The sequence below is a fragment of the Scyliorhinus canicula genome, chromosome 25 (genome assembly GCF_902713615.1).
Source record: "Scyliorhinus canicula chromosome 25, sScyCan1.1, whole genome shotgun sequence".
NCBI classification, from domain to species: Eukaryota; Metazoa; Chordata; class Chondrichthyes; order Carcharhiniformes; family Scyliorhinidae; genus Scyliorhinus; species Scyliorhinus canicula.
The window spans coordinates 4,133,856-4,150,505 of NC_052170.1; the positions used below are offsets into that span (position 1 = coordinate 4,133,856).

Genomic DNA, 16,650 nt, shown 5'->3' on the forward strand with positions numbered 1-16,650 from the left:
TAGCACTGGATGCGGAGAAGGCATTCGATAGGGTGGAGTGGGAATACCTGTGGGAGACGCTGGAACGGTTTGGGTTTGGGGAGGGATTTATCAAGTGGGTGAAGCTGCTGTATTCGGCCCCGATGGCGAGTGTGGTTACAAACGGGAGGAGGTCGGAGTATTTTGGGCTCCATCGAGGTACCAGGCAGGGATGCCCCCTATCCCCCTTACTATTTGCATTAGCGATCGAACCGTTGGCGATGGCACTGAGGGGTTCAGGGGGGTGGAGAGGACTGACAAGGGGAGGGGAGGAACATCGGGTATCACTCTATGCGGATGATTTGTTGTTATATGTGGCGGACCCGGAAGGGGGAATGCCAGAGGTAATGGAAATACTAGCGGAGTTTGGGGACTTTTCGGGATATAAATTAAATGTGGGTAAAAGTGAGGTCTTTGTGATACACCCGGGAGATCAGGGGGAGGGAATTGGGCGGCTCCCCTTTAAGAGAGCAGTAAAGAGCTTCAGGTACTTGGGGGTGCAGGTGGCAAGGAACTGGGGGACCCTCCACAAGCTGAACTTTTCAAGGCTGGTGGAGCAGATGGAGGAGGAGTTCAAGAGGTGGGACATGGTACCGCTGTCACTAGCAGGGAGGGTGCAGTCAGTCAAAATGACGGTCCTCCCGAGGTTCTTGTTTCTGTTCCAGTGCTTGCCCATCTTCCTCCCCAGGGCCTTCTTCAAGAAGGTAACTAGCAGCATTATGGGCTATGTGTGGGCACATGGCACCCCTAGAGTGAGAAGGATTTTCTTGGAACGGAGTAGGGACAGTGGAGGATTAGCGCTACCCAATCTTTCCGGATACTACTGGGCGGCGAACGCATCGATGGTGCGCAAGTGGGTGATGGAGGGGGAGGGGGCAGCTTGGAAACGTATGGAGAGGGCGTCCTGCGGCAATACAAGCCTGGGGGCGCTAGTAACGGCACCATGGCCGCTCCCCCCCACAAGGTATACCACGAGTCCGGTAGTGGCGGCCACCCTTAAAATCTGGGGGCAGTGGAGGCGACACAGGGGGGAAGTGGGGGGTCTGATGGCGGCGCCACTGAGGGGGAACCACAGATTTGTCCCGGGGAACACTGGCGGGGGATTCCAGAGCTGGCACAGGGCGGGCATCAGGCAACTGAGGGACATGTTCATAGAGGGGAGGTTTGCGAGCCTGGGAGAGCTGGAGGAGAAATTTGAGCTCCCCCCGGGGAACACGTTTAGATACCTGCAGGTGAAGGCATTTGCCAGACGACAGGTGGAAGGATTTCCCTTGCTTCCCGATAGAGGGGCGAGTGATAGGGTGCTGTCAGGGGTCTGGGTCGGAGAAGGGAAGGTCTCGGACATCTACAAAATAATGCAGGAGGTGGAGGAGGTACCGATAGAGGAGCTGAAAGACAAGTGGGAAGCGGAGCTGGGAGAGCAGATAGAAGATGGGACATGGGCGGATGCCCTAGAGAGGGTCAATTCGTCGTCGTCGTGCGCAAGGTTGGGCCTCATCCAATTTAAGGTGCTGCACAGAGCCCATATGACGGGGACTAGGATGAGTCGGTTCTTCGGGGGTGAGGACAGGTGTGTTAGGTGTTCGGGAAGCCCTGCGAACCATGTACATATGTTCTGGATGTGTCCGGCACTGGAAGAGTTCTGGGAGGGGGTGGCGGGGACGGTATCGAGAGTGGTGGGAACCAGGGTCAAACCAGGGTGGGGGCTAGCGATTTTTGGGGTTGGGGTGGAGCCAGGAGTACAGGAGACAAGGGAGGCCGGAATATTGGCCTTTGCGTCCTTGGTAGCTCGGAGAAGGATCTTGATTCAGTGGAGGGACACAAGGCCACCAAGTGTTAACACCTGGTTAAACGACATGGCAAGCTTCATCCAATTGGAAAGAATCAAATTCGCCCTGAGAGGGTCGGTACAGGGGTTCTTCCGGCGGTGGCAGCCCTTCCTTGACTTTCTGGATCAGAGATAGGAACTGGAGGCCGAAACAGCAGCAACCCGGGGAGAAAGGGGGGGGGGGGGGGGGAGGGAGGGGGGGGGATAGCAACGAAGGGAGCACGTCAGCGGGGGGTCGCGGGCAATGACTGCCCGAGGCCATCGGCAGAAAGGGAAAAACGGTTTGGTTGCTAGACTGATAGCGCGGGGGGGGGGGGAGGGAGGGTGGGGGGGTGCGCGCGGGGGAGGGCGTGGGGAGGATTTTCCAGGGGGGATTTGTTGTGTTATAATTTAAAATGTAGTAGGGGTAAATGTTTGTATCGAAAAATTTCAATAAAAATTATTTTTAAAAAAAAGATATGCTAGAAGTTTAAAGTTTTGTCCCAGGAGAGGGCTGATATATAAGAATGGGACAGGATTCTTTAATAATGCAGGAACCTGCGGTAATTGTCCAGTGATGGTGTGTTCAGTAGATGTATCAGTAATATGTGACACTTTTCCAAATTCTGTGCCTTTCCACACAATCCATTTTCCTGCAGAGTAAGTCTGATAATTATAGAACGTGTGTTCTAAATATAGACTCTCAATGTGTGCATAGATTCTGGGAACTATTGTAACCTAACCCAGGGAATTGACGGGATCAGGTGAAATGCTAGTTTTACACTGCACCCATTGAAGCCAACATCAGGTGGAGTATGGAAGAGCCTTCCACCTGATCCCGTGGACTTTCTGCTTGGTGAGTTAGGTTTAGTCTCTCACCTTCATATCTATAACTTTTTTATAGCTGCACATATAGATCTTGTATCCTTTGTGTGGTAGAACATGTAATAGCATTATATCCACTGTTTCTAGATGGAGTTTATAAGTTTATAAACTGTATTTCTATCTACAGATTGTGTCTGTGCAGTGTATCTATATGTACAAGGTTGCATAGGTTGTGTCTAAACACTGCATTAGAGTGTGTGTGCGTGTGAGAGAACATATCTTCAATATATGTAACAATGTTATATAGTCGTCACATTCTCGGTCAGTCGCTCCATGACACATGGCAATGTCCACATTTCTGATGAAGGCTGTCTGAGTGGAGACACTATAGCACCATCACTGGAAGGAGGTTGTCATTCTTGTGTGGCAGGTTTAACCAGGCGGTCTTCCTCGTAAACATGGAGTAGGAATTCATCATTTTAAAAGCTGACACAACCTTGTGTCAAAACATGGTGACAGGAAGTAAGACTTTGTAGATAGGGCAATGAACAGACATAAAACCTTTAGTAGGATATATAGATTCATAATATAAAATATGCATATATATAAATAAATGTATGGAATTGTGTGTATAAGATAAGTTTAATGTTTAGTCCCAGAAGAAGGGCTAGTATTTGCGAATATGACAGGATTCTTTAGTAATGGAGGAACCTGCAGTAATTGTCCAGTGAAGGTGTGTTCAGTAGATGTATAAATAATATGTGCCATCTCTCCAAATGCTGTGTATTCCCACGCAATCCTGTTGCTTTTCACATGTTGCGCACTTGACAATAACTTAATGAATTTCTTTTTAACGCCCACAGTGTGCTTTTTTAAAAGTAACATAGATTCTCTTTTACATCACAGACTATTGAAGATACAAGTCCAATTAGGAGATCAGCATCCACACTGGGCCATCAGCGCTCCAAAGGGATGCGTCTGGATGACTACTCGCTAGAGCGGGTCATCCCAGAGGAATCGCAAAGGCCCCATCGCCGCAGGGAGAGGGGCCACAGGACTTCTGAAAGGTCACTGAGCCGATACACAGATGCTGATACAGGTAAGCTTTTATCATTCTACTGAAAGATTATAGCAAAACATTCGGACAGCACAGAAATGTATTTCCTGAGCAAACTAACCCAAACACTTGACTGATTTATACACTGGAGGTTATGTATCAATTCCAATTGGAATTAATTCGAAATCCCAAAATATACAAGAGAGTGTCTCCTTTGGCCCATATGATGACTGCCTCGCCCACTATAGCGCTAGGCCATGCAGACTAAGCGGGGCTCAGGTTCCATCCTTGGTCTATGCTGAGCTAGTTGTGGTCAACCAGGGCAATATTAACGTTAAAATTCAATCTCCTCCAGCGAGGAGCAGTAACAACTTAGTCAGAAATCAAGTTTTGGATCATTACAGAATCAGGCCTTCTACAAAGAGACCTATATGGATTGTGGTTTAGGACAAGATTGGGTTTAGAAGTGTTGTCTCTAGAATAAAATAGCTTTCTAATATTCATTGTAAAGAGCACCTGTTTAGGTGAGGTGCCAGAAGCTATATTGCAGTTTTAGAATCTTGTCCTAATATTTCTTGGGAAAGGAGGGAAAGGGAGAATGAAAACGGAGGAGGAAGTAACAGAAAACTTTGGAATACAGTCTGACACACAACATCCTTTGTTGCTGATCTTCAATAATATTGTTACGACCCCCTGGGCCAGTGTGTGGTCAATTCCAATATCACATGACCCGGAGTTGCAACACAATTGAAATTAACAAATAATTATTAGAAGAGCACCCAAAGTTTGGCCCTTGGCTGCCTGATAATGACAGTCACCAGGTTTGTAAATTTAATTAATTTTATTAATAACAATAACTATTATTAAATATATAGCAAATACAGCTGATTAATTATTATCTAGTTCCTAACCCCCTGACCCTTAACTCACCACCACTCTCTACACAAGCACACACACAAATACACAAAACCGACAATCAAACACAGAGGGAGAAAAGAGCGGCAGAATTCTCCGACTCTCCGCAGGGTCGGGGAATCGCCCGGGGCCGGCGTAAATCCCGCCCCCCACCGTGGCCGTAATTCTCCGCCACCTGGGAATCGGCGGGAGCGGGAATCGCGCACCCCCAGTCATTGGGCCCCCCCGCGGCGATTCTCCGTCCCACGATGGGCCGAAGTCCCGCCGCTGTCAGGCCTCTCCCGCCGACGTGGTTTAAACCACCTCTGTGCCGGTGGGAGCAGGCGGCGCGAGCGGGTCCCCGGGGTCCTTGTGGGGGGGGGGGGGGGGCGCGGGCCGTTCGGACCCCGAGGGGTGCCCCCACGGTGGCCTGGCCCGCGATCGGGGCCCACCGATCGGCGGGCGGGCATATGCCGTGGGGGCAATCTTTTTCTTTTGCCACCGCCACGGCCTCCACTATGGCGGAGGCGGAAGAGATTCCCTTCACCGTGCATGCGCCGGTGGTGATGTCAGCGGCCGCTGACGCTCCGGCGCATGCGTGGACTCACGCCGACCGGCGAAGGCCTTTCAGCCAGCCCTGACGCCGGGCGGCATGGTGCCAAAGGCAGTTGGCGGAGCGGGAGCCACTCCGGCGCGGGCCTAGCCCGTAAAGGTGCAGAGTGGTTGGTGCCACTTCGCTATGCCGGGACCCCCCACCCTGCCGGGTAGGGGAGAATTTCGCCCGAGGAGTGTAAAAATAATGATGAATTTAAAAAGGATAAGAGTTTTGTTTCAGATGGCTGTTTTCTAGCACACCTTCCTTCGGTTAAACTTTCAGCTGGAGGTTTCTGCTTTCAGTCTGTAATGGTTTCCACTGTAGATTCATCCAGGTTCTCTGTAGGATTGAAACTACAGCAGCTCTGCAGCTTTTCTGGAGAAAGAGGGAGAGAGAGATTCATGACTTCTTCTCTGAGCATCCGGGACCCGACTGCCCTTTCCTGCGTCCTCGGAAAACCATCCCACTCGGGTCGAACCCAATGGGCCGAATACAGTCTTTTGGCCAATTCATTGTCCATCAGCCAACCAATCAAACCAGGTCCCCCGATCTCTCTTGGGTGCCAGAAAGTCTGAGTTTTGTTGTTCAAAAGTAGCACAGAGTACTATTTTGTAACTTCTGAGTTACTCACTTCATCTGCTTGACTTAAAGGCTATATGTCCATTAAATATCCATGGATCAAAAATGATAACACTAAAATAAAAGAAATGGGAAATAAGGGATTCAACAGGAAGACCCTTACAATATGAAAAGTGTCATGATTCCAATATCTGAGGGACCAGTGTATTTACATATATATTACATAGATACACACAAATATATCACCTATATGAGCCCTGCTGGCGAATATCCAATTACCGTTTAAATGAGCTGAGAGTTTCTGCCTCCACGAGGCTTTCAGGCAGCAAGTTCCAGATCCCTACAACGATCCAGGTGAAAATAAATTCCTTGTCTCCCCTCTAATGCTCCTACCAATCACTTTAAATCTATGCCCCCTAGTCACTGATCTCTCTTGGAGAGTAAGTAGGCCCTTCCCATCCAGGCTATCCAGGCTCCTCACAATTTTGTACATAGTGCTGAGTGTTACTGGACAAATGATGCATGTCAATATACATGAATCTGTTTTTTCATATTTATGCAGCATGCCTGATTATCCACAGCTTCTGATGATGGACCACTGACAGAAGGGTGCATTAAGAAATCAGTGTACAAAATATATGCCAACAGTCCACATTGCTTCAAAATAATCTGTTCCATGTAAAATATTTTGAAACGGTTCTTAGAGACATGATAGGTGCTGTAAAAATGCAAACCCTTCTTGCTGCATATTGTCCTTGCCTAAATGATCCACTTTTATTAATACAGGGCTTGGAACAGACCTCAGTACCACAACACAGTCAGGTGACCTCCCTCCAAAGGAGAAGGACCGTGAGCGAGGAAGACCCAAGGATAGGAAACATCATCATCACCACCATCACCACACATCATCAGACAAGGAGCGCTACTCACAGGAGCGACATGAGTATAGCAGACCTCGATCGAGGGACAGGCGATGGTCGCGTTCTCCCAGTGCGGGCCGCGAATGTGTCCCCCATAGACAGGTGGGTCCGCAGGGTTCACAGACCTTAGACACAGAACAAACTATAGACGTACATGTATCCACCATGGAAATTGCACAACTTGAATAAGTAGAGAAATCTTCTGTGCAATTTATATCAAAACATTCTGCACAATGATAACACTACTAAAAACCTAAACTCAAACTACTGTAGTTAAAAACACCAACCACAACGAACTGTAATCAAACTTCCATCCTACATAAACCACAATCCAACCTCAAATCACTGTAATCCAATCCAATCCCAATCTACAATAATCACAATTCAATCCCAATCTACAATAATCACAATATAATTCAAATCCACAGAAATCACAATTCAATCCCAATCTACAATAATCACAATTCAATCCCAATCTATAATAATCACAATCCAATCCCAATCTACAATAATCACAATCCAATCCCAATCTACAGTAATCACATTCCAGTTCGAATCTACAATAACCACAATCCAATTCCAATTTACAGTAATCACAATCCAATCCCAATCTACAGAAATCACAACCAATCCCAATCCACAGTTATCACAATCCAATCCCAATCTACAGTAATCACAATCCAATCCCAATCTACAATAATCACAATCCAATCCCAATCTACAATAATCACAATCCAATCCCAATCCACAGAAATCACAATCCAATCTGAATCTATAGTAATCACAATTCAATCATAATCTACAGTAATCACAATCCAATCCCAATCTACAGTTATCACCATCCAATTCCAATCCACAGAAATCACAATCCAATCCCAATCTACAATAATCACAATCCAATTCCAATCCACAGAAATCACAATCCAATCCCAATCTACAATAATCACAATCCAATTCCAATCCACAGAAATCACAATCCAATCCCAATCTACAATAATCACAATCCAATCCCAATCTACAATAATCACAAACCAATCCCAATCTACAATAATCACAATCCAATCCCAATCTACAATAATCACAATCCAATCCCAATCTACAGTAATCACAATCCAATCCCAATCTACATTTATTATCACCATCCAATTCCAATCTACAATAATCACAATCCAATTCCAATTTACAGTAATCACAATCCAATCCCAATCTACAGAAATCACAATCCAATCCCAATCTACAGAAATCGCAATCCAATCCCAATCTACAGTTATCACAATACAATCACAATCTACAATAATCACTATCCAATCCCAATCTCAGTAATCCAGTTCAATCCCAATCTACAGAAATCACAATCCAATCCCAATCTACAGTTATCACCATCCAATTCCAATCCACAGAAATCACAATCCAATCCCAATCTGCAGTAATCACAATCCAATCCCAATCTACAATAATCACAGTTCAATTCCAATCCACAGAAATCACAATCCAATCCAAATCTACAGTAATCACAATTCAGTCATAATCTACAGTAATCACAATTCAATCCCAATCTACAATAATCACAATTCAATCCCAATCAACAATAATCACAATCCAATCCCAATCTACAATAATCACAATCCAATCCCAATCTACAGTAATCACAATTCAATCCCAATCTACAATAATCATAATTCAATCCCAATCTACAGTAATCACAATCCAATTCCAATCTACAATAATCACAATCCAATTCCAATTTACAATAATCACAATTCAATCACAATCTACAGTAATCACAATCCAATCCCAATCTACAATAATCTCAATTCAGTCCCAATCTACAGTAATCACAATTCAATCCCAATCTACAGTAATCACAATCCAAACAGAATCTATAATTGTCGCAATCCAACATTGTGGTGGCACGAGAGGCACATGCAGGAGTCTTCCAGTAATAATCAAAGTGGTTTATTGATGAAAGGCAACAGCAGTTAGATAATAAGAACAGAACACTATACAACAGGTCTTTACACCTCAGCTCCCTTGTTCACACTTCCCGTCCTGCTTACAGGGCCCTGCACAAACTCCCCATTTGTCAAGGTTTGTGCACTACCATGCGATTGACCCCAAGCAGGTCACGTGGTCTGTAGAGCCACCCCCTTAAAGGGGCCATACTGCCACATTCCTCCTCCCTTATGTTCCTTAACACACTATCCAAAATTATGTACAAACTTTACAACGGTTAACAGGGACAACCAAGGAACGTTAGTCTATTAAAACGTTAATCTGTCCGCATGAACCTTTGCAGCCGAACCATAGGCTCAGCACTCTTTTGGGAAACCAAGTGGTCCATGGGCAATAACATTGATGACAAGTGAACTAGCCTCACTGGTCTTGACAGACGCAGCAGGTTGAACAGGAACGGGAGACCCTGGCTCCCCTTGGCTGTACCGACTCACAGGAGTATTCCTAATGCTCGCTGGACATCGGGGAACCGCCATCCTTTAGCTTCTCAGTTGGTCAACCTGCTTCTTAACAGAATTTCCATTAATGTCATCCACGTAAGACACCGACCCTGACTAGGCCGCAACCCATCCTTCTAACCAAGGAAAACTGGCAGCGGAATTTTGAACCAAAAGTGGGTCTCCCACCCAGAACGACCTGTCCTCCCTCCGCTCTGACCCCTGACTCTTCTGGGAGGCCTGACGCGCGTCCACACTCCCCGCCAAATTTGGAAGTACAATATCTAATCGGGTTCTCAACCGATGACTCATGAGCAACTTGGTGTGACCCCTGTGATTGAATGAGGAATTGAGTTGTACAACAGCAAAACATTAGCCAACCTCTGGCAAAGTGGTTCATCGGATTGCTTTTTCATGGCATTCTTGAAAGTTTGAATGGCCCTCTCAGACAGGTAGTTTGGCGCTGGGTGGCAGGGAGCTGTCCTTGTTTGTCGGATGCCATTTACTGGAAGCCATTGCCAGTGAAGGAGTGCCACTGTCTGAAACAATTGACTCAGGAAAGTCATGAATGACAAACAGTCAGTGCAAGGTATCTCTCATAGCCGCCGAGGTCGTGATCCCCATCTCTTGAACTGATAGCCACTTCGAGTGGAAATCTACCAGCACCAAAAACATCAGGCCCAGGAACGGGTCCGCATAATCAACGTGGACCCTTCTGCATGGGCAACCTGGTAATTCCCAGGGGTGAAGGGTGACGGACGGCAGCAAAATTTCTGCATTTGGCAAGGGTGGCACTGTTGTACAGTTCATCAATGGCTTTGGCTATTCCTGGCCACCAGACGTAACTCCGCGCCAGCATCTTCATCTTTGTCTGCCCTGGGTGGACGTATGTGTAACCCTTGAAGAAGGTGCCCTCTGGCCTGAGGCAGGATGACCACCCATGATCCCCAGAGAATCATGCCATCTTCACATACCAACTCATCTTGACAAGTGCAATAGGGCCTCAGCTGTTCGGACTTCTCGTGTTGCCAGCCAGACTGTATCATTCATTTCACCTTTGAAAGAATGGGGTCTCTTTGAGTCCAGTTGCAGATGTGCCCCGCAGACAATGGCAGGGTATCTAGGACGTTCACGGACAGATGATCGCCTGGGGTGCCGGTGGTGATGGAATGCTCTTGGGTAGGGACAGGCCATTTAATACATCCACATTAGCAATTTGCATCCCAGGCCGGTGCTGAAAAGCATATTTGTAAACTGCCAACAGCAGGGCCCAACGCTGCACCCTCACCAAGGCCATGGGCAGGAAGGGCTTATTTCTCTTAACGGGCCCTGTAATAGTTTGTGATCTGTCACTATGTCAAACCGTCGGCTGCACACATACTGGTGGAATCTCTTCACACCGAATATAACCTCCTTCTCAATCTGGGTGTAGTTTTGTTCTGTTTGAGAAAGGGTCCATGGGAAAAAGGCAATAGGGCATTCCGAACCATCTACCATTTTGTGGGATAAAATGGCCCCTATACCATAAGGGGATGCGTCACTTGTCAGCACGATTGGTTTCCCCAGATCAAAATTAATCAAGTGGTTTGACGACTGTAATGCTTACTTTGCAGCTCAGAAAGCTTTGCTTGAGCTTCCCTCCATCATCACCGCTGATTCGCTGATTCCTCCGGTGTCAGTGTTGTGGCTAGATTGAAAATGAACCTTCCATAGTAACTGACCATACCAAGGATGGAATTAAGCTCGTTGACATTTTTGGGTGCAAGGATGTCCCGAATGGTCTTGACCTTTTCTTCTAATGGGTGCAACCCTGTCGCATCAATGGCACAAAATCCTAAGTACCTCACTTCTGAGGCCTGAACAGTACATTTTTTTGTGTTTTAGGTGGACACCCGCTAGACAAAACTTCTTTAATACTTCCTCCAGGCTGGCCATGTGTTCTTCTGGCGTAGTGCTGGTGACTAATACCTCATCAAGGTAAAGCATCACCTTGGGAATTCACTGCAGGAAATTTTCCATCATGTGGTGGAAAATAGCACAGGTTCAAGCGATGCTGAATGGCCTTGTGGTACACTGGAAGAGGGCTTTAAGGGTATTAATTGTAGCAAACTTCTGAGACTCCTCATCTAACTCTAGTTGCAGGGAGGTGTGACTGAGGTCCCGTTGGAATAGGTGAGGCCCCTGCCAGCTTGGATAGAGGTCTTCATTTCAGGGAATTGGACACCAATCGACCTGGGGCAGCCTGATTTATTGTCAGCTTGTGGTCTCCAAAAATCCTTATCGACCAGTCAGGTTGAAGGACAGGGACTATCGGTGCTACCCACTCTGAAAGCTTAATTACACCCAGCTCTCCTAATCTCTTTAACTCTGCATCTGATAGAATGCGTATGACACTGGTTTCTGAAGAACTTGGGTGTTGAATCCGGATTGGCATATATCTTGGCTTATCCAACCTTCATCCAACCCAATTCCTTGTGGAAGATGTCTTCATACCTCCTTAAGACACCTTTGTAGGATGTCAGATATTTTGAAGATTTCCAGTCAGTTCTGTAACCAGTCTCTTCCCAGCAGACTGGGTCTACGTCATTCCATGAAAACCAAAGGCAGATTGGCCTCCTGCCCTCTGTAGGCCACTGGGATTCTTGGCTGTTCCAAGGACCTTCAAAATATTCCCTGTGTATGTTGAAAACTTTGCTGTACTATTCTTCAAGCTTAAAGACTGTGTTCCTGTACGCAGATATTGGAAGATCTGGTCACCGAAGCCCCGGTTTCGACTTCCATTTTAAGGGGTGCATATTTACCCTTAAAGACAATTTCATTCATAGCCGTCTTATTCATTTGGACTCCATTCAACTGATACATTGCACACTCTTCTTCAGAGCTCTTCTCCACTGTGTTCAGTGGTGCTGTGGACTGTTGTTGCTGCTGCTGTTGTTTTTGCATAGGTGCGTTTTGCCTGGCACAGCAACGTGCTTGAATGCGCCTCCTTCAGTTTCATCGGTAGCACAGAAACTCCTGGAGATGGTGCCTCCCGCAACGATCGCAATCCACCTCGGATTTGGGTTGACACCCTAATTCATTCCTACTCCTTGGGTTCCAGTACTGTACCGAGACTATATAACATGTCTGGTACAAGCTGTGCCTATTGATCCGTATTTGCCCATATTTTGTTAACCTCCCCTTCAGACACGACTTGAAGCTCAGTGGCACCTATTTCAGCATATTCCGTCGCCTGAGCGATCTCCATCACCTTCTCCAATGTAATTGTGATTTCCACCAGAAGCTTCTTCTGAATATTGAGATTATGGATTTCACAAACCAGCCGGTCGTGCAACATGTCGCTGAGCCCGGTCCAAAGTGCTCACAAGCGATTCATCATCCCTTGGCATGCAAATTTATGCATGGCGGGGGGGGGGGGGGGGAATTGCGAGGGATTTCCGAGGGAATCCCGCTATTGGGCTGCTATTTTGAGCAGTGCAGTTGGATAGCAAGGTCTGGCCCCCCTCCTCTTCCCCACCCACACCCCACCACAAGGCAATTACGCCCCCCCACCCTGGAATTTTCTGGCTCACCCACCCCCACCCGCAAAGTTCGAAGGGGAGCCGGCTCCCCCACCAGAGACCTCGCAATTACAGAAACCTCCACCAGAGACCCTCTAAGTTATAGAAACCCCACCAGAGACCCCCAATTATAGAGACCCCCCAATTATAGAGACCCACAATTACAGAAACCCCAACAATTCCAGTGACCTCCACCAGAGACCCCCCACCAGAGACCCCCAATTACAGAGACCCCCACCAGAGACCCCCAATTACAGAGACCCCCACCAGAGACCCCCAATTGCAGAGACCCCCACCAGAGACCTCCCAATACAGAAACCCCAACAATTCCAGAGACCACCATCAGAGACCCTCAATTGCAGAGACTCCCACCAGAGACCTCCCAATTACATAGACCCCTGCTTGGAAGCCCCCCATAAGAGAGACCACTGCCTTGCAGCCCCCCATTTGAGAGCCCCTGCCTGGAAGCTAGAGAGCAGTCCAGACGGAGACAGTGAAATAAATTACTGATTTAAAACTCCCCTGGGCAATACACCTGCTGGATCAGACAGAGGAAGCAGCACTTGTCAATTCCTGGAAAGAGAAAACTAGTCGGCTGGGTTTAAACCCCCTCAGATCTTTGATCTGTAAGCCTTTCATTCATGTCTCTGTGAAATTGCTTTAACTAGGCTGTGATTGGCAGCTTCCACACACTCACAGCTGTCTGCAGGGTTTAATTCATCTGTCTTCAGGCTTGAATGGCTTTCAAGTAGTCAGCTATGAAATTAAGCCACTGTTTATAAACATCTAGCTATTATTGACTCCTGGACCACATCAAAGACAGGTAAGTGCTTTCTGCTGAGAAAATGAGGAAGTGAGAGCATTTAAAGCACTTAACTGGTTAGTTTCACATCTGACCACTTAAATGTAGGCCTTGAATCGAACCCCAGATCTTTATACTTCAGCTCCCTAGTCCACACTGCCCGGGGTCCTGCTCCCACGGCCCCACGCAAACTCCCATTGGCCGGGGTTTGCACGTTCTTGCACAATTGGCCCCAAGCCATTCATGTGGTCTGTGAAGCCCGCTCCCTTAAAGATGCCACAGCATCTCAAAACCCAATTGACAATAATCACAATCCAACCCTAACCCCTACAACAATCACCAAAGTTACCCCAGCCTCAAATTTTCATAAACACAACTGCATCCCCAATCTAGTGCCATCAAAATACCAACCCTAATCTATTGTGATTACACCCCAATCTCCTGTACTCACACCCCCTTGAATGATCTCTTGCCATAGCAACTCCACTTGCACCCATTTTCATTAATAAACCAAAGTCCAGCTACTTTAATTAATAACTTCAGCCCTAACTGTTCCAATAAAGTAACACCAGCCAAACCTAGTTAACGTCCCAGTCCCATGTACTGAATCTGTCTCATTCATGGATTTTCTTTCAGTGAGGTAGCCAGCAGGAGGGGACACTGTTTGGCCCAAGGATTTCTAACAGCGGCAAACTATAGCCCTGTATTTTTCCTTAAACACAATAGGATCTTAAACAAAGCACTGGGGACTCTTCGGTAGATTGGAAGCATACTGCCATCCTATTCTCCATTCAAGGTTAAGTATATTTTTTAGGGAAGGAAATGGTAAGCTGCAAATGATTATTAAATCACGGGGAGTCTAAATTGCCGATATATTCTCAGTACGAGAATGGACCAGATCTTATTTATCCGTTAATGGGACTAATATTTATGCAGTTGCTTCTCTCAGCCAATTTCAAGTGTAAAAGAGAAGTGAACTTTGTGACTGCCGTTTGATAATTGTGAGGTGATAAACAGTTAACATACATCCATGCAGCACCTGTTACTAACTAGTGGAGTCAGGCACCAAACAGTGGGACAGCAAGATGATAAAGTTCCCAAAGGATTTAAGGGTAAGATATTTCAATAATAGTCCATCCATCTAGTGTCAGAGCATGTTATTTCAGGATTCCTCAGGCTGGTCTCATACTGGATCAGTTTGTGATGAGTTTGCCAACTCAGCCAGTTTGACAGTAGAGACTTTATATTGAGACCTATCCCACTGACCTAGAGAGAAAATCATCCCAGGTTCCTACTCCTGATCACTATCTGTTTGAATCTAATCACTGCGGCACCGTCATTAGATGGGAGTTTAGTGAGGGTGAGTTCTGGTGTTCTCATGGCCAAATAACCCATTGAGACTCATCATTTGTACTAAGAAAAATGTAACCCTGCACAGAGCAGGTGACCTTCCCTTCCATCTCCATGAGGAGCAAGCAGACATTGACCATGTATTTCCAAACCTTTCATCCTCAGTTACCCTCCTCCCTTCTGCCCTGCACTGACTTGAAATATAGCTCCTACGATAACCTATTGTAGAGCAGGCTGGATGGTCATACATCCCAGGAGCCTGATCCAGAGGAGGCTCGTGTATTGGTAAGCCATCCTCTCTAAGAGAAGAAGCTAGTCACTTTAACTAGGAGTTGGTCTATTGAACTGAATGGGAATTGGAGATGTTCAGGAGCAATGATTCAGGCAATTCTTTTGCATGGTGGCTTTTTTGAAGTTATTGGGCTCCAAATGTTGCAAAGAAATGACTGGAGTGTATGGTTATTCATTTCCTTCTTTACTGAGATCCAACCTTTTATATCATGAATGCTGTTCCTCCTGCCTTCCGCGTTTCTGAAAAGCTGTTAGGCCATACAGATTAATTGTATTGACAACAGATATTTCGCAAAAAAACTTACACTTCAAAGCATGTGATCTGTTTAGTTACATATTTCCCCCCTCCCTTACTCGTTAGAAGTGCCCCATAAGGAGGCGATCACATAAACATTTTGCAATAGCTATTTGTTTTTTCTCTCAAAATGTTTTCATCCAAAGCCTTAAAGCTTTTAACCATCTGAGAGCTGTTCTTCTGAAAGACCCGCCCCCACTCCACAATTATGTTCATCTGCTGCCCTCTCCCTCATTCAACCCAGAAAATGTAAGAGATTATCAAATTGGAATCTATGTCGATCTTCAGGCATCGGCCAATTGTTTGTCTGACAATTAATCTTTTAGAATTGCTTTTAAGCCAATCAGAGCAGTATTTGTATTTCGCACCCACCTCCATAAATAAATGTTTGTCCCATCCTGTCCCCTTGCAGTGCTGACATTTGCTTCTAAGATTCCTGTTTTTATCCTCTCACTTGAATCATGAAAGATGGGATAAAAAATTAATTGTTAGAAGAGAGTGAATTATTCAGGAAGCTTCATTTTTTAAAGGACAGAAAATTAGATGTAAGAGATTAGGTGGAAAATGGAAAATAAACGATAAAAGAACATGCACATGTTTAAATATTTATAATATAAAATTGTGTTTTAATTGGTTATTTAGCCCTGGTATAAAATAAAAAGGATTTCAGTTCAGATGAGGGAGTTGACAGCTACTTTGCGTGTACAAGTCGTTCTATAACTTTAATGTTAGTGTTTCTTTGTGCCTTACATAACAGCACTTCAGGGTAAATCATTGGTTGCCAAAGCACTTTATGAATTATGGTTCTCTTCTCACAATATAAACAAAAGATAAACAGATCCAGCCAGGCCATGAGATAGGAATTTCCCAAAGTTATCAGCATCTAAGAGGTTACTGTTACAGTTTTATACATCTATCAAGGTACCCTATGCCATAATTAATATCAGCAAATGATAGAAATTACTGGCAGCAGTGTTCCGGATGCTAAACATGCTTATATCCAGCCATTCTCCGTAGCATTTGGTGAAAATGTTAAACAGGCTAACACCACCATGGAAAGAATGCAGAGAATTGGGTACAAGTGTATTAAATGATTGTACAATAATAAATTTCAACTAATTTGTACACTTGAAAGATTTTAGTCAATTGCCTGAACTGATCAATGATCTGTATGAAAAATAACTTAGAAACATAAAAAATTAGGTGC

At 45.7% G+C, this 16,650-nt stretch overlaps 1 protein-coding gene across 10 annotated transcripts in view; it reads left to right on the forward strand.

The window, feature by feature from the left end:
• The window catches only part of cacna1ab (calcium channel, voltage-dependent, P/Q type, alpha 1A subunit, b), a 617,073-nt gene that overhangs the window by 590,204 nt on the left and 10,219 nt on the right, over nt 1-16,650 (forward strand). For all 10 annotated transcript variants that reach the window (XM_038784774.1, XM_038784777.1, XM_038784770.1 and 7 more), the window contains 2 exons: nt 3,557-3,749; nt 6,562-6,797. In XM_038784774.1, the coding sequence (XP_038640702.1) occupies nt 3,557-3,749; nt 6,562-6,797 (429 nt within the window). The remainder of the gene's footprint in view (nt 1-3,556; nt 3,750-6,561; nt 6,798-16,650) is intronic.